Source organism: Magnolia sinica, chromosome 13 (assembly GCF_029962835.1).
Source record: "Magnolia sinica isolate HGM2019 chromosome 13, MsV1, whole genome shotgun sequence".
Lineage (NCBI taxonomy): Eukaryota > Viridiplantae > Streptophyta > Magnoliopsida > Magnoliales > Magnoliaceae > Magnolia > Magnolia sinica.
The window spans coordinates 44,583,205-44,602,166 of NC_080585.1; the positions used below are offsets into that span (position 1 = coordinate 44,583,205).

At 41.2% G+C, this 18,962-nt stretch overlaps 1 protein-coding gene across 1 annotated transcript in view; it reads left to right on the top strand.

Annotated features, from left to right (window-relative positions):
- The first annotated feature begins 442 nt into the window (after nucleotides 1–442).
- LOC131223693 (uncharacterized) overlaps nucleotides 443–18,962 on the top strand; it is a 28,051-nt gene continuing 9,531 nt past the window's right edge. The window contains exon 1 of the mRNA XM_058219161.1: nucleotides 443–1,584. Within this exon, the coding sequence (XP_058075144.1) occupies nucleotides 688–1,584 (897 nt within the window). The 5' untranslated portion in view covers nucleotides 443–687. The remainder of the gene's footprint in view (nucleotides 1,585–18,962) is intronic.

Sequence of the window (18,962 nt, forward strand, 5' to 3'; positions counted from 1 at the left end):
CGGTGAAGGGAAAAAACAAAAATCATCTTGATCCGGAACTTTTATGGCCACAAAATGTTTTTTAATGGTCGATGTTCATTCGACACTGTTTCATGTAATGTGGTCCACTTAAGATGGGATATACCTCATTTTTGGTCTCACACCGATAAAATAATCCGTGAAAATAGATGGACGGCATGGATGAAACACATACATCATGGTGGATCCCACGGAGCACCGACCATCAGCTATTGGCTGGTGTCCGGGGGAGTAGCCAATCCGCGTCCCACTTCTTAATTCTTCACATCAAACAAAGGCGTTTTAAGCAATTTCTCCTCGTAAAATCCAGTAACTGCCTTGTATTTTCTTTTTACAACTCTGTTCTTCGAGAAGGATGAATCACTGCCCCTTTTTAGATGGTGTAAAACTAACAACGTAGGTATTTATAGCCCGAATATTATAAATATATTACATCCATCACCTCCGTAATTTCCTTCCCCAGCTCTTATCTTTGATTTCTTCCTTCCACACACCCATCATTTTTTAATCATTTTATTGACTAGAATTCCAAATAAAAAGGAAAGAGAGACCGCTCCAGCTATCATCACCACTACCCTCCAATCTCTCTCTATCTCTCCCTCTCTCCCTCAGATCAGATGTGACTGCCTCTTTCTCTATTCTCTGCCCAAAAATCAAACCCAAAAGTAAATGAAAGAGAGAGAGATTATTGCATGGCGACAACCCAAATCAGGCCAATACGAAAGCGATTTTCATTCCATAATTCATCCTTTTTATACCCAATCAACCACAACCCCTTCATCTCATCCCCACTCTCCTCCAATGGCTGCTGACGCCTCTCCCCAATTCCGCGATGCTGAATTCACCGACTTTCGCGACGCTGCTCAGATCAGCGTCTCCCACGATGGCCTCTACTTCTGGCAGTACATGGTCGCTGGTTCAATCGCTGGCTGTGTCGAGCACACTGCCATGTTCCCTATCGATACCCTCAAGACCCACATGCAGGCTCGCACCACCTGTGCAGTCCAAGCTGCCGCCCCCACCCTCCGGCAGGCCTTCCAATCTGTCCTCAAGCTCGAGGGCCCCACCGCCCTCTACCGTGGGGTCGCTGCCATGTCCCTCGGCGCCGGCCCAGCCCACGCTGTCTACTTCTCCGTCTATGAGTTCTGCAAGGAACACCTGTCCGCTGGCAACCCCAACAATTCTGCTGCCCATGCTGCATCCGGCGTCTGTGCCACCATCGCCAGTGATGCTGTCTTCACGCCCATGGACATGGTGAAGCAGCGCCTGCAGCTGCGGAGTAGTCCATACAAGGGTGTCTTGGATTGCATTGGCCGGGTACTGAGGGAGGAAGGCTTTGGGGCTTTCTATGCGTCGTACAGGACGACAGTCCTGATGAATGCGCCCTTCACGGCTGTGCATTTCGCAACGTATGAGGCGGTGAAGAAGGGGTTGATGGAGGTGTCTCCGGAGAGCGTGTCCGATGAGAGATTTATTGTCCATGCTACTGCAGGGGCTGCTGCCGGTGCGCTGGCAGCCGCAGTGACGACGCCGCTCGATGTTGTAAAGACCCAGTTGCAGTGCCAGGTAAATAAATGGTCTCCTTCATCCTCTTCTAATTAAATTACTTATGTTATTTTTGTCCTCTCTTGTTGTTGTTGTTGTTTTTCTTTTTTCCTTTCCTTTCTGCACTTTTCATTGTTGTTGTTGTTACTTCTACCTGTGGGGGCTTCTTTTACTGTTTGCTGCACTTCATTAGAACGCTGTTTTAATTTCTTGAGGGCTTTGCTTTTACTTCTTTTGGAGAAACAAACATGATTATTCACCTTGAATAATAGTAATTGATTAGGTTACATTGACACCTCCAGTTTGCATTCTAAATAACATCTTAGAGGAGCTACACGGTATGTTAGCGGAGTATGATGATTTCACATGCATGATTCTTTGTGTGCATGGGATACATGTATATTAATCCTAACTGTGTGAATAATTGGCCCCACTCTAGATGGATGATAACCTCAAAAATCCTTTTTTAGAAGTTGGCCCCTACCACAGGGCTGCTTTTGGTACCCCCTATCCTCTTTATGGAGAACTTCCTGGAGGGGTGGACGAAGACCAATATTCGGTGGGTTTTCGGACAGGAGGGGGAGGTGCAGGAGGTAGTGATTCCGAAGGAGAAGGGATTTGGGAGATTGAGGGTGTTTGTATTTGTTTGTCTGAAAAGGGCCGAGGAGTTTCTGATGGTGATCTCGGCTCTTCACCAGAAAACTTTCGAAGGTCGAAATATTTCTAACCAAAGAGTAAAGTATTGTCTTAAGGCGGCTAACCACTAGATTGGGAAGAAGCTGGAGAAGAAGGCAGTTGGGCAGCAAGCTAGTATTGGGGTGGGTGTAGTTCCGTTGGAAGCCTAAGCTCTAACATCTAATCCTAGTCTCTCTTTCAAAGATGTAGTGACTCTGGGGAGTTGGAGGGAGGTTTAACAAGAGGTGGCGGCATCTTCGAGTAGGGGGCTGCAACATGATTCCAATAACAAGGACGTTTGGCTTTAGAAAGGGAGTTTGGCTGGTGGCCCTATGGTGAATGTTGACTCCAAGGTGGTGGAGAATGCTCGGGGATCCCTTCAGTGGAGACTGGTGGCAAAGGTTAAGGTCGGCACCACTCTAGGGGAGGTGAAGGATTGATTGCTGGAGTTGGGAGGGTTAGAGGAATGCAACTTCACTCTTAACGTTTATCAGGGATGGATGTTTGGGTGTCACTCAACCACAAATGGATATTGATAGATTACTGATTGCCGGGGTCATCTTTAACACAGCCTAGTGGAGCATCTCCGAAGGTGGGAAAATCGGTTGGTGTTTGGATGGGGCAAGGCTTGGTTTCAAGTTTGGGGCATTTAGTTGGAGCTCTTAAATTGGAGGTGTTTGTGATGGTGGGCTCATGTATCGGAGCGATATTGATGGTGGATCTGGCTACGGAGGAGGGGTTGCAAGTTAGAGTGTTGAGATGGTGCAACCTAGAATGACTAACTCTTACCCTATCCTCCCTCCCCCCTAGACCCTTATGAATCTTTAATGAAAATCCTCCCAACTAAGAGATTGATTTCAGATAAATCATAATTTATTTCAAATCAATTTAATCTACCCAAAATGATAAAAACATAATAATAGTAAAAGGAAATATAAAAAGTAATCGTAATTGCATTTCTAAATCAACTCCATATATTCAATCACATCCCCCTCATATCTTCAGTCACATCATTAAATTAGCCCCTATATCTTTCAAAAATAGTAAACTGCAATCTTTGATTTAGGCCCTCAAATTTATAAATAAACATTCCAAAAATCAGTACATGTTGGGCCCTACAGTGGGCTATGGGCTTATGTCATTGTTGGGCCCTATAGTGGGCCTGTAAGGGATGTGGGTCTGCATCAGGAGAATCTTCGCCAAGAAGAAATCAATCACGGCATTGAAGATAGTTACTTCCGTCGTCGAGGAGGTGAGGGTGGTCATCAAGGTGGTGAAGGAGGTGTTTGTCGTTCGGTTAGGAAAGAATGAGGTAGGTGTAGTTGAGGATCGGTAGTAGCCGGAGAACCAGTCAAGTGTAACAATAAGTGTGGACGTGGGAGCTCTTTCCAAGTACTGGCTATGGGCTCTCGTCGTTGTTGGGCCCTATAGTGGGCCTAGGTGGGATGTGGGCCTGCATCACGAGAATCTTTGTCAAGAAGGAATCAATCATGGCGTTGAAGATAGTTATTTTCATCGTCGAGGAGGAAAGGGTGGTCGTCAAGGTGGTGAAGGAGGTGTCCAGTTAGGAGAGGAGGTGGGGGCAGTTGAGGATTAGGGATGACTAGAGAACCAGTCAATGGTGACAAAAAGGTGGATGTGGGAGCTCTTTCCCAATATTGATTGTGGGCTCACGTAATTGTTGGGCCTTATAACGAGAGCTTAAGTGGGATGTGGGCCTGCGCAATGAGAATCTTCATCAAGATGGAATCGACCATGGCGCCAGAGGTAGTTTCTTTCGTCGGAGGAGAGGGTGGTTGTCAAGGTGGCGAAGGAGGTGTCTGGTTAGGAGAGGAGGGGGTGGCGGCAGCCAAGGATCAGGGATGGTTGGAGAATGGTTGGAGAATCGGTCAAAGGGTGACGGCAACGGCGGAGCTGGGAACTCCTTCCTGGTACTCTTGCAGAGTGCCTTTTGAAGGTGGGAGCATGTGGTAAGTGATGGGCGCTCCTTTTGGGGCAACTAGCCCTAGAGATATGGGGCAATTGACACGTGGTTAAGAGGCTAGAATGAAATAATGACGGTGTCAAGGGGTGGCTTGGGTAGTGGCGTGATCGACAAAAAGGTGGGACATGTCTAGGAGGATGTTTCATTTGAGAGAGGTGAGAGACGCTTGAAGTAGGTTCAAGGGACGTTTAAGAGGCTTGGAGGATAGGTGGTTCCTTCGAAGTTAAAGCTGAGGTAGTCTTGGTGGTTTGGGAGTAGCAACAGGTCGCTTGGAGTATGATCGGTGTCTCGGGCAATGTGTTCGGTATCCGTTATGATACGCCCGTAAATGCCGATACGTATAGGTAACGGCCATGACCGTTACGCGATATGGGGATGAAAAGGGGTAATTAGTTTTTTGAGATCGTATCAGCTGTTACGGTGGCCGTAAAGGCTATTACAGGGCATAACGACCGTTACTCCCATAACGGTCGAAAAACGATCACTTTTTTTTTTCCATTTAAATTCATTTTTCTCCTCTTTTTCACTTTTCTCATTCTAAAAACTCTCCTATATCATTTGACAATAGATTTTGACCACTTTTACTATAGCTTTTAAAGATTAAAACTGTGGATTGAAGTGATTTGAGTGAATAGAATCTTCGAGGGCCTTTTTTAAAAAAATTGAAAAAGTAGTACTTATGCCTTTTCTGATTTCTAGTTCTAATGCTTGATTGTAATGTGTAAACATTAGAGACATAATCATATTAAACAATTCACTAGACAGCCCGATACAACACTCTCACCAAAGAGTGGACCGTTACACTACCATATACATGGTAAAAAAAAAAAAATACGAATACATATTTGAAATATTTACATTATTCTTGATTTTTTAGATATTTTTTCAGAACTTTTCGGGAAAAAGAAAATTTTCAATTATTACGGGGGTCGTAATGGTTGTTACGCCCCCGTATTGGCCGTTATGACCTATACCCTTTTCGATAATGGTGGTGACCGTTACAGTCACCGTTACTGATACAAAATACCTTGGTCTCGGGTGGGCTGTGTCAGTGACTCGGGCTTGCCAACGGATGACACTTGTTTGGCCATCATTAGTTCGGAATTAATGGTTGTCTGCAATGGCAGCCAGTGTTGTCAAATAGCATAAGTGATTATATGCGACTCAAGGCGCTTGTGCACATATGCGATCACATAGCCTTCCAAAATTTTTCCATTTTTTCATCGCATAAGTGATGGCATAATCGCATGTGCCATCGCATAATGCCTACTAGTCTAGTCATAAAATTGCATATGCCATCGCATAATGCCTACTGGTCATAAAACTGCATATGCCAAATGGCATATGCGATCTATGCTCCTAAAATTGTAGATCGCATAAGCGATTACGCAATCGCATATGACAACACTGGTGTTAGCGCCTTGAGTCTGGAGTGTTTTGACACATGTTTGGATGTCATATGCCGAAATTTGCTTTTATCCCTACGATAAAGATCTTGACACCCACTTTGGGTTGTGTGGTGAATAGAGAGAGTTGACATGCTTCAACGAATGCTCATTAAGGATTTACTCCTGTTTAGGTTCGTGTGGTCCCCCAACTTATTGGTCCCACGTGTGAGACCCCCCACCCCCTAAAAACACACACACACACACACGCCTCTCATTTATTCTCTTGCTCGATTCCTCTTGAAGATTTCCACGATTCTTACCTTTGTTGCCACCGTCGGAGAGTGAGGGTTGCTCACAACAGAATGCTGAGATGGAGTTAACATATAGGCAGGATGGTGATGACTGTTATGGAAAAGGGTTGCTTAAGGAAAATGCCGAGGGATCTCGTGTCTGTGCTGAGTCTAAGGTAGAGATCTTTTTTTTTTTTTTTGAAAGATGAGAAGATTTCATTAAGAAAAGAGAAAGAGAAAGAAACCAAAAAACAACAAAAAAATAAACAAAAACAACAACAAACAAAAGGGGCTGCTGAGAAAGCAGCCCACAGGCTACACGCCCAAAAAATAGAAATCCGGACCCGACAGATCTTTAACATTCAGAGCCCATTCAATGATAAGAGGCTTAGCAGAAGACGCGACGAGACCAGTGGAATTGGAGAGGTTTCTAAAGCATCTGTTGTTTCTTTCCCTCCACACGGACCACCACACTGTTAGAGAGGATCAATGCCATGGGAAGTCAATCCAGCTAGTGTTGGATGTCGAGCGCTTCAGGTGGCTACTAGTGACAACATGGAATTTGATGCAACTCCCAGCTAGATAGGAATCAGTCAATCTTTAGTGGATGATTCAATCACAACTCAAGCTGCAACAACGAAAGGGAAGAAGTGGCTTCGAGTGGCGATGCATCAAGTGGAAGGTTGGCAAGAGTATCTTTTAGGGTTTGAGTATTATCATGCCCCGTTCTAATTTGTTAAGGCGCAAGGCACCCAATTGTCCTCGTTAGTGACTTTGAGGAAAACCTAGAAATCCTCGAGAGGACATTAAGAGCTACTGAACTTGGTCTCTTATGTCAACTTTAGGTTTGATTAAGTAGTGAACTTTCTAAGGAAAGGGGGGAGGGGAAGATAGTCAGATGAAGATCCTAACTTGGAATGTAAGGGGTTTGGGATGTCGGCAAAAGAAGAAGGTGAAAGATTTATGTTGGAGATGGAAGGTCCAGTTAGTGATGCTCTAGAGACAAAGTTGCAAGCAGTTGATAGGAAGCTATTGGATTCAATCTATGGGGGGATTGGTGGGGGGTATCTTTCTCACTCTTGGTGGCTTTGCAAGGTATTGTTAATGGGTTTTGCTGGTGCTTCTTGGCAATTTATGGTCCGAATTCAGTAACAAGAAGGCAAGAGTTCTGGTATGAGCTTACTTTAATTTGCAATAGGTTCGACCTTCGTTGGTGCCATAGGTGGGGATTTCAATGTTACCAGATTCTCCTTTGAGAAATCTCATGGTGGGGGTGTCACTCAATGAATGCGGGATTTTTTCGAGTGGGTTTGTATGCAAGAGCTAGTTGATCTACCAATGATTAATGGGAGCTATACATGGATGAATGGCTAGGAACGCTTAATCTTCTCCAGATTGGACTGTTTCTTGGAATCAATTGACCAGGAGTCGAAATTTTTGCTGGTTTCCTTGAGAGGTCTCCCGAGGTCAACATCTAATCATTGCCTTATCATGTTGGATGGTGTAGTGAAGAGCTGGGGTTTGAAACCTTTTAGATTCGAGCTTACGTGGCCGGAAGTGGAGGGATTCCTAAGTAAAATCTTAGATTGGTGGAGGTAGGTTATGTCGGTGTTAGATTATATGGAGCTTTCAGAGGAGGATAAAATTCTTTGGCAGAAGCTAGCACAAGAATAAGGAGGGGACAAAAATACAAAAATTTTCCATTGTATTGCTAGTGTGTGGGCAAGAAGTAACAAGATTGGGAGTGTGGTAGTGAATGGTGGACGGGTTGAAGAGAAAGACTAGATATGCTCCAAGGTGGTCAACCACTACAGGTTCCCACCCTTTGATGATGGGTGGGAGAGACCCACCCTAGATGACTTAAGAGTTTAAGGGCCTCTTCGGTATCAAGGCGGCCTCTTTGCAGAAGCCATTTTCGGAGGAAGAAACTAAGGTTGTTGTGCAATCAATGGGGGGATGGATAAAGCACTAGGGCCGGATGGTTACTCGATGTTTTTTTTTTTTTTCCCCAAGACTTTTGGGAGGTGGTGAAGGTTGATGTCATTGACTTTATGGTGGAATTTCACCAGAGTTGCCATTTATTGTAGGAGGTGGGGGCTTCCTTCATTGCTATTATCCCAAAGGCATTCGGGGTGGATACTTGCAAAAACACTTGTGCTCAGGTTTAGGGTGGTTTTAGACTCGGTTATTTCCTATTACCAATCTGCATTTATCGCATGTTGGGAACTTGTGGATAGTGTGTTGATGGCTCACGATTGCGTTGACTCTTGTTACGAGGAAGGTGCTAAAGGGTTAGTGTGCAAGCTGGATATCGATAACGCATATGATCATGTTAACTAGAAATTCCTGGATTATTTGTTAGGTCGAATAAGTTGCAAGTTAAGGTGGAGGGGTTAGATGAGGGAGTGTATTCAAACAGCCAAATTCTTGGTGTTGGTTATCGGCTCCCCTAATGGTTTCTTTAGCTTGTCAAGGGGCATTTAGCGGGGAGATTCATTCTCCCCCCATTTATTTGTTGTAGTGGCGAAGGCTCGAGGTAGGATGCTAGCCAAAGGTCAAGAGGCACACATCTTTTGTGGATTTAGGCCAAGCAGGGCAAGTGCTCCAATGTCCCTCTCCAGTTCATGGATGATACCATGTTGTTTTTTAAAAGCAAATGAATCTATCATGGACAATTCAAGAATGATAATTCTATGTTTTGAAGTGATCTTTGGTTTGAAGATAAATAGTGCAAAAAGCAAAATGTTAGGGGTGCATATATCCAAGGAGGAAGTTAAGCGGATGGCATCGATCTTTGGTTGTAGGGTGGGGGCCTTCCCCTCTACTTTTGGGCTCCCTTTTTGTGTTGGGAAGTCGGCTAAGCACTTGTGGGATGCAGTAGTTGAAGGTTAAAAAAGAAGCTCTCTAATTGGAAATCTCAATATATTTCATTGTGTGGTTGTATCACTCTTATTAAAGTGACATTATCAAATTGTCCTTTATAATTTATAATTTATGCCATTATTCAAGTGCCTGAAATCAATCTTGGAGAAGTTGGAAAAGCTAGGGCATAACTTCCTATGGAAGGGAGTAGATGATAAATAGAAAAAAATTCTACTTTGTGGGATGGAGGAGGCGTGCTGACCGTACGAGGAGGGAGGGGCTGGTATTAGGGACTTGGGTAAGATGAACCTAGTTCCATTGGAAAAATGGTTGTGGTGCTTTGGGAATGAGGAAGACTCTCTTTGGTGTAGGACCATAGCTGAAAAATACGGCTTCCAAGAAGGGGGGGTAGGGGGTGAAAGATTCTTCTATCTATAAAGCCTTATGGATATGGAAAGGGATATCTAGAATCAAGGGATTGGCTTTGCTATTGGAATGGGGGGGATGGGGTTTGCTTTTGAGAAGATGTGTGGATTGGAGAATCCCTACTCAATCATGTGTTCCCTAAAAAAAGCTTATCTGTCCTTGGGAAAGAATGTTATGATATCTAGGTGCTATTCCTACTTAGGCAATGATGTGGTTTGGTCTCCCCCATGTTGTAGGAACATTACGGATGCAAAGGTGGAGTTTGTGAGGCTCCTTAATTGTCTTAGCCTTTGTAAGCCTATGAGGGATGAAAGGGATAAAATACTTTGGCTAAAGGATAAATCCGGTCACTTTTCAGTTCGGTCCTTCTATAGTTTATTGCAGCATCCAAAAGAGGATGGTGTGAGAGTGATCATGGACAAGGTGTGGCACTACGGGGCTCCCTTGAAAATTATGGCTTTTGGATGGCTAGTTGAGAGAGGAAGGGTTTTCACCATTGACAACCTCCAAAAATGATCAATGGTCTAGCCTAATGTGTGCATGATGTATATGGAGGACGCCGAGACGGTGGATCATCTCTTTATTCATTGCCCATTTACAAGGCAAGTGTGAAGTAGCTTCTACAGAATCTTCGACGTGTCTTGGGTGATGCTTGAGTTGGTGGGGATTTATTTGTATATGGCATGAGGTGGGGCTAGGAAGGATTGCTTTAGTTTTGTGGAGACTGGTCCTCTTAGCCTCTTTAGGGGCTATTTGGGGGAAAGAAATGGGAGATGATTCTATAATGAATCCCTTAATGCGGAGTACTTTTCGAAAGCACTCTTTTTTTGTGCTTGAATGGGTGACCTTTTGTTGAAACTCTTGTGAGTCTACCACCGAGGCATGAGTAAGGACCCGATTGATTGTATGATCCTAGCCTACGGTAAATGCTTGCATTCTAAATTTGGACTGCTGGCTATTTTCATTTTAACCGCTTATTTGATGGTCACCAATTGGATAGTTAGGACTGTATGTTCTATTTGACTTGGGTTATAAGTTATAACCCATCATCTCCGATATTATCTTTATCTCCACCTCAACAATACCGATTACACTGGTAGCGATATCGATAACACTTGTAGTATCAGAAATTCTAGGTATTAGCAATGTATCGCTAAGTATCGCTAACTATCAATATCGCTAATGTAATCATCAATATTTTCAACTATGTAAATTCTAGATGTCGCTTGTATTGCCAATGCATCAATATCGCCAATGTATCACCAATATTTTTTACTATGTAAATTCTAGGTAATGTTTGTATCATAAGTGCATCGACGATATTTCAATAATATCGCCAACGTATTGATATCATCAGAATTTTGTTTATTAGAAAATTTTTTATTTCAATTTTTTTTTTAATCATGGGCACATGGTTGTATATAGTGTTCAATCTGTCATTGATAATATTAATAATATCTTGATATTCTTGATATCGCAACACACGATATTGAGACTACAATCTTTCGTTTCCGTTCCAATTGTTGATGATTTCTTAGTGAAATATCATGCTGTTGATATTTTGCAATATCGATGGATGTTTAGATGAAAGGTTGGATGGGATGGTTGGACTGATTTCTTACAACAACACGTTTCTAAGGCCCCATTAAATGGAAACTTGTTACGCACGTATTCTTTTTGCAATTTTTTTATTTTTAATTATTATTTCTAAATATGCAAATGTGTACATTTTAACATCTCCTGAAGTTTCGCTGAAAATTCCACCAATTTTCCCATGTTTCTTTGCATTTTTGGCTACGGCGATATCGATATTGTTTCTGTATCCCTGGCCAGCGAAACTTGTAGCGAAACCTATACTTCGAACATTGGTTGCGCCATAATTTAGGAGAACCATAGCTATTAGTTGATGATGTAGGTTCAAGGCCTACCATGGGGCCCATTATATGTTGCATGTTTGGACTGTTTATTGCCTATGATCTGGAGATGAATATTTAGGCCTATAGTTTCTATTTTTTGAAGATAATAATTGTTGGCTTGGTTGATTCTCTGATGATTTTGGGGGTTGATTCTCTAAATCTACACATGGTATTTTTAGGCCATTACAACTTGTCCAAAAATCCAAATAGATCTTATTTGGATTAGATGAATTTCAAATCAATCTAAAAGCTGGAAAATCCTAGTTAAAGAGGGATTTCAGGATGTATCCTTAGTGTCTATAAAGGGGGTTCTTCTAGAAGGTAGAGGAGGACACCTTTTCTGAGTTTGCTGAAGTTCTTCCTTAAGCATCTGTAACGAGTGCATAGATTTTCACTTGGTAAGTTCTCTATCCCTCTCCATTCAACTGATCTCTGCACTTGCAAACTAGGTTGATGAACTCGTGCATATGTAGACGACATGAGTGGTTGGATGAGGTGGACAAGGTGTTCGAATGCAAGGCAATTATTGATTGTGAACTTTTCGGCCATGTGGTAGGACGGTGGACGATCTTCAAGCCAAACTAATCTATTAAGGTAGGTTGATCAACTCGTGCATATATCTCACTAATCAAGTGAGAGAACCCTTGTGGAGAGGATACGAACCAAAATTTGAGGGCAAGGACGTGTAGGGAAAGGTCCCCACCGTAACCTTAACCAACAATAGGTGGCCTTGATTGGTGAAGATGCCAGTAGATTATTTCCCTGATTGTTGGCAAATGTTGGAGATATGGATCTAAGGTGGAAATTTCAGAATTCCACAGTTGTCTTCATGTAGATGACATGATTGGTTGGATGAGGTGGACAAGGTGTTCAAATGCAAGGAAATTACCGATTGTGAACTTTTCAGCCATCTGTTAGGCTGGTGGACGATCTTCGAGCCAAACGAATCTATCAACGTAAAGAGAGTAAATTCTTGGGAAAAGATGAAGATATTGAAAAAGGAAGTTATTACCTATGACTTAATTTAAAGATGCCACGATCTTCGTCATGGGAAATACACTTAAGGAATTTCATACCTTGATATCATGGACACAATTTCGCCAACATGAAGATGAGAAAATTTCACAATATCTTAACTATCAAGGAATCAATTGAATTTTAAAGATGTGTTTAAAATGTTCATTGCATGCGTGCTTGTGTTGAAAGTGGAAGAGATGATTAATTGGGGATTTGGGAGAGAGTTTGATGCCCCTGAGGACCATCATCAGTGATGTGGCAACATGCTAACTTTCCACATAAGGTGGCCCAAGGACCTCCAATAGGTCGAGCAACAATAGGCTGACATTCAACGATGGAGTGAAACCATAACCCTAGAAAGGTGGTTATGGGCGAGGGACTATTGCACTTAAGGTGGTATAAAGTTGCTCCCACATACTTCAAATTGGTTTGTCATGGTTTTGAATGTCCTTTACATTAGTCTGGACTTAAAAGTGGATTTGGTTGAGGAACGGGGCTATGTTGAGAACATGCTGGACTGTGCATAATTTAAAAGTAGAGCAGAGATATCAATAAATTGTAAATGGATTTTTTCATATACCCGCCTACTCCTTCATCAACCAAAACCCTCCTGTTTTTCAGAACTTTCTTTTAAGCCGCCTCTCTTTTGCATCATTAGACATACATGCGTTCACCATTGGGATGCTATGTAGAGCATCATATTTTCAAAGCAATGAATTCGTCCTTTCCTAAGGCTACCCTAACCAACCCATTTACAAGCATTTACCATGGTTAAAAGTGTGATAAATGCCCTTTTACGTTGTTCTCTCACTGGTACAATAAGAAAACCTGGATATAGATGCACATACCTTAGGGTGACCTAGTGCTATTTCTTTGCCAAAGGTCCATTACTACTTGAGTAACCAAATTTATGTACCAGCAATTCGGTGGGCCCTACCGTTAGGATTATTTTGGGTTTGTAGTTTACACGAGAGAACCAAAGATTCAGTGATCTTGACCAGTATCTCGAAGAGTGCCGCCAAGGAAATTGCCCAACATTGTTGGCTAGGATCTTTAGATCGATGTTACTTTTGAAGTGTAATCGATGCATGATGCTTCACATCAGTAGTCTGAATAATTGAACCGTGGGTCCTTGATGCAGGACAATTAATCACTTGCTTTAAAAGCTCGAACTGATAAAGCATGGTGAATCAATCCCTTTATCTCATAGCCTAGGCCCCACATCCCATGGATTAGGACCTTAGCCGAACCCCCCTCGTGGGCCCCACTTCACGTGGGTTTCGCTTCACACGGTTGGGGCCTGCCTCACGTGAGCCACCCGCTTCACACGGGCCGTCCACCCCGAGTGTGCCGCTGCATCCCATAGGTCACCCCACTCGAGCTTGGTGTGAAATTGCCCTTGCATTAGTCCCACATGTACAAACTGAGAACTTGAGGATATTGCCGTGTCGTCGGGTCAACGATTGTAAAATTCCCCCAATAAATTAAGGAAATGGTCTTGCATGGTAGACACTTGTATAAAATTATCTTGTCAAGTTAGGAGTTCCGACACGGCACGAGAAGTGTCCGTGGTTGACCTGGGTTTCCGCAGGAGAAAATATGGTAGGGTAGGTGGAGCCATTATATCTCAACCATGCACTTTGTAGGATGGCTTATCTATCAATCGTGTTCGTCCATATATTTAATCATGATTTGGATGAAAAATGGTTTAAAAAAACTCACAAATTTGATAATTCTAGCCATTTGAGTGGTTCCCTCAGAGCCACGGTTGAAATTATGGTCAAATACTTGGTGGGGAATATTGAAGGAATGGGATTGTCGATGGGTCAAAATGTATGCTCCATTCCTTACCGGGCAATTGATTATTTAGATTGGGCTAATGTTTTGGTGATCCACACCATTCATTTGGTGAGCCCATCATGATGATGGTCCATGTCACAAAATCTTTCTTCCTTGGGCCTGTTTGGATCCGTTGAAACATAAATTAAGGAAAGACAGATCTATTACTCAGGTGGGCCTCGTGTTCAGACCTTTGTGGGCCCCACTATGATCTCTTTGAGACATCTAGTCCGTCCACTAGTTTAACCAACTAAAATTAGGGTGCGGTCCCAAAAATTAGGTAGAATGAAAACTAGGATGGGCCACACCACAGGAATTAGTTGTTGGTATCACCAACCGTTCATACCTTTGTGGGTCCCACCACGATGTCTTTGCAGCATCCACTTTGTCAATTAGTTTTGCAATCTTATCATAGGAAGTCACTTAAAAAGCTAGACAGATCTACAACTCAGGTCAGCCACACTACATGAAATATTGTGAAGATTTTGAATGGTGTGTGTTGAATTCCATTGTTTCATGTGGTGTGGTTCACCTCACTTTTGGATCTGCCTATATTTCGGTCTCATGTTTCGCCATGGACTTGCAAAGTTGATGGACGGTGTGGATATCTCAACAGCACACCGCGGACCCCTCCAAATTGTTACATACCCATCCAACCGTCCACTTGTTGCAAAAGGGATGAAAGATTGCTGTAAATGGGTAAAATAGTGAATTCTATTTCAACCGAGGGGTAGATAAGTCTTTTTTGATACAAAGGGGATCTTCTATTGTGGAACCGTGTGTTAAAGTCAATCTAAGCATTTTTTTTGGAACATATTCTAAAAGGTTGGCGGCTTAAAAGAAAGTTTCGAAAAGCAAGCGAGTTTTGGTTAATAGATTGAAAGGTAAGCGGGTATGTGGAAAAAAATTCCAATTGTAAAGAACATGCATATGAGAATAGGGATGGCCTATAGGAGATGTTGCATATCTATATGGAAATAGGGTGAGATGTTGGTTGTTCAATGGATGAGGGTGATGGTTATGGCCATAATTATGGTAAATAGGGAAGTAAGGAGATCATAGTCTCGCAAAAATGGTGGATAAAATCAGTGTTCGAAATATCGGTATGGTGTTACGTATCACATCCTTGGGATATAGATACGTATCGGTTACCGCACGAGATATATCATTTGTATCAGGAAATTTATTTCACTTTTTTGAGAAACATTGGGAAAGTGGTTGAATTTTTCAATGAAACTTCAGGGATTGTTAAAAAATACCTTAATATACACTTTTAAATCATAACATGTCAAAAAAGAAGTGCACATAATGGGTTTCCTTTGCATCGGGTCCTAAGTTATGCACTATCTGACTGAACTAATGCAACTATATTCAAATTGAATGCATAACATTTAAGAGTGTATGTGATGATTATTTTATCAAACACTCCTAAATACTTTGAAATTAGTCTCAATTGATAGCTAGTTGAAGGGAAATTTTGAAAAAAAGAAGAAGTAATAATTTAATAAATTTTAATTAAAAATGATTTTTATTTTTCAAAAATTGACTAGGGCTTAACAAATCAGTAGATCAACCCTCATACATGCTTGATTTCATGTTTTGAGTGTAATATTGCAAGCAATTTGATGCAGGACACATGATTTAATGCTAACATGCAACGTGGAGATTATGAAAGAGTCCATAAAGTAATTTAATTAACAAAAGATGCTAACCCACCAAGTAATTAAGAGTAAACAATAGAAAATAAAATCTGATTTAACCTAAATCACATGCCCACATGCTAAGAAATCACATAAATCAATTAAAACTAGGCTTGATGGATGGATAAAACTTCTAATTTAGCATAGGCATGTTCCACACTCAAGGGATAGATTTGTAGGTTTTATGATTAGGGTTAGGAAGAGAAAAATTAGAAAATTGGAAAATTAGGGTTCATGGGAATTGGGAATTTTGGAATTAGGGTTTTTAGAAAATTAGGGAAAAGATGAAAATGAAGATCTAGGGTTTAATAGGTTGTAATGGAATGGAAAAGTGGAAGACGAGAAGAAGAAGAATACATTTCGAAGAAGAGAAAGAGGAAGAATGTACCTTGGGGAATACACCACCAAACAAGCTTCTACCCTTTCACAATTTAATTGGAAGGGAGGGTTTCTCAAAAAATCTTAGAAAATAAGGAGAAAAATTCCTTCACACAAGAGAGCTTTTCTCTTTTTATTTTTTCTTCTCAAATCCCCACTAGGGTTGGAACTCCACATCTCCTGTGCTTTTAGAATTAAAAATTCGGAATTAAAAATCCAGCATAATTACAACTATGCCACTCACTCAAGTGAAGTGGCCCATCCTCCAAAATAAGAAAACTAAACCATTTATTATCAATCTCAACCATCAAATAACTCCTAAAAATAACAAAAAACATAAAGAATGCAAGATCATAGTCCAAGGGGCCTGGATCTAAAAGATTTGGTTGCCCAATGGCCAGATCGACAAGATCCAACGGTCAGATCGACACAAAATAGAAATCCTATAACTAAAATGATCTCCTAACCAACCCATGTGCATCATCCCAACGTGGGGGTCTTCCAGATGCACGTCCAATTCATGTGAGGTCTTCCCAATCTGGAACTCGTCTCCCATCCACAAAGAAAACTACGTTAATATGGGTGGCCGTTTTCATCTCTGGTACACCCGAGTAGGTTATCTGATGTCCCCATCACAATTTGGGAGAAATTGGGAATTTTTTGAATTTTTCCCAATTTTCCCCAAATTGGACCACCTACACTCAAATTTTAAAATTAGAGTGTATGTGATGATCATTTCATTAAATACTCATAAATACTTCGAAATTAGTCTTAATTGACAGCTGGTTGAATGGAAATTTCAAAAAAAATGGAGAACAAATTGATGTCGAAATCAAAGCTCTAACTTCATGATTTTTCATGCAAAACATGAAGAACCAATGGATTTACATAACCATTTGACACTGATTTAACATAATTTCAACAAAAAAAAAGGGGATCGAAAATTGAAAATGCGCACCAGATCGAACATGTGGGATATATCGGCACTACTTGTGCGTTTTGTATCACACATGTGGGATACAAGATATATCGTGGGATATATTAGCCAATATCGTCGATACTTAAAACATTAGATAAAATAAAACTGAAGAAATATTAACATCTGCCTTTGTGTCAAATTCGTTGGTTTAAGAAAGGAGGTGAATTCTCTTTTAACGTCAAGTTCTACGTATCCTTCTTTTTCAGTTCTAAGTATGGTGATGAGGTTGGTGTGACATGCCCCATGGATGCATGCAACATTCTGTTGGAGAGAACATGGATGTGGGGATTGAGATATGGTGTATTTGACTTTGGCTAACACTTATTATTGCATTAAGGGTAATATTAATATACCGTTTAAAAAATAATGGCGTTAATATCATGTTACACCTGCTGAAGCAACTCCTAACACCCAAATCTGATCAAAAGGAGCAAAGTCATTCAATGTACAATGGTTTGAAGAAGAAAGTAAGGTTGTTGGTGCCTGAAGAATGTTCCACGGTTCCACCTATGTTATGTATGTTCCTATGTCAATATTAGGACTTGGTGCCTGAAGAACAGTTGGTTGCACTTAGTATTCAAGACCATATTAATTTGGTGCAAGGTTCAAGCCCATTGAATCCTATGCACTACCAAATGAATCCAGCCAAGCACACTGAGCTCCACTTTCAAGTTACAAAGTAACTATAAAAGGCCAAAAGGGGTTAATCCTAGAAATATGTGACCATGTCTTGTTCCTGTGTTGTTAACTCTTAAGAAAGACGGGTCTTGAAGGATGTGTGTGGACAATAACATGATCAGTTGGTTCACAATTAAGTATCGGTTTCTTACTCTATCTTTCAATGGTATATGGGATATGCCACACGGAGTGAAGATCGACCCAAGGAGCGTGTATCATCAGACTCAAATATAGCTGGGGGACTAGTGGAAGGTTGTGTTTAATACATGGGATGGCCAGATGGGTTCTATGAGTGCTTCGTGATGCCATTTGGTCTTTCAAATGCGTTAAGTACTTTCATGGTGTTGATGATAGAGGTATTTCGTCCTTCATGAGGAAATTCTTAGTTGTTTATTTTAATGTTGTTATTAAGTCCTGAATTGCCTGTTCATCTTTATGTTATATTATGGAAGGACTTGCTATATCTTACCAAAGGTTGCTATTTGTCTTTACGCTAAGGCGACAAGTAAACGAATCATTTGTTTATTCACCGTCACTTCTAAGTGGCATTATGGTGGAAACTTATCAGTCTTTTGGGAGTTAATTAGGTGATGCCTTTTGTTCACTATCACTTCTGAGTGGAATCATGGTGGAATCTCACAAGTCTTTGGGGAGTTAATCTATCCATGAGTTTGTGGAATGGCAGGTCTCCATTGAGAAGAAGTCATAAACCTATATGGTGACTCTCTTTGCTCTCAAAGCTTTAGTCATGTAAGGAACAAAACAAAAAGGCCTTCTATAATTCATCAGAGTTAGGAGAGGATGTGGTGTAGGATAAGTCAAGGGTAGTTGTATGGAGGGCCAAGATTGAGAGAAATCAGGTCTTATTGACTCTTTTATTTATTTATTTATTTTTAAATAGAGGAAACAACATTTTTTTTTAATAAAGCTCGCATAGTTGGAAAAGAATACAAAGCAGAAAAATGAAACTACATCATGAAAGATGAAGCGCAACATTAGTTGCATCCAGTGTTCGAGTTGTTGGTATTGCTACAAGTTTCACTAGCCGGATATAAAAATATAATCAATGTTTGAAATATTGGTATCACGTTACATATCACACCCTTAGGATACAGATACATATTGGTTATCGCATGGGATATATCAGTTGTATTGTGTAATGGATTGCTGTTGTTGGAAACATTGGAAATTGGTTGAATTTTTCAACAAAATTTCAGTGATTGTTAAAAAAGACATCAATACACACTTACAAATCAAAACATTACAA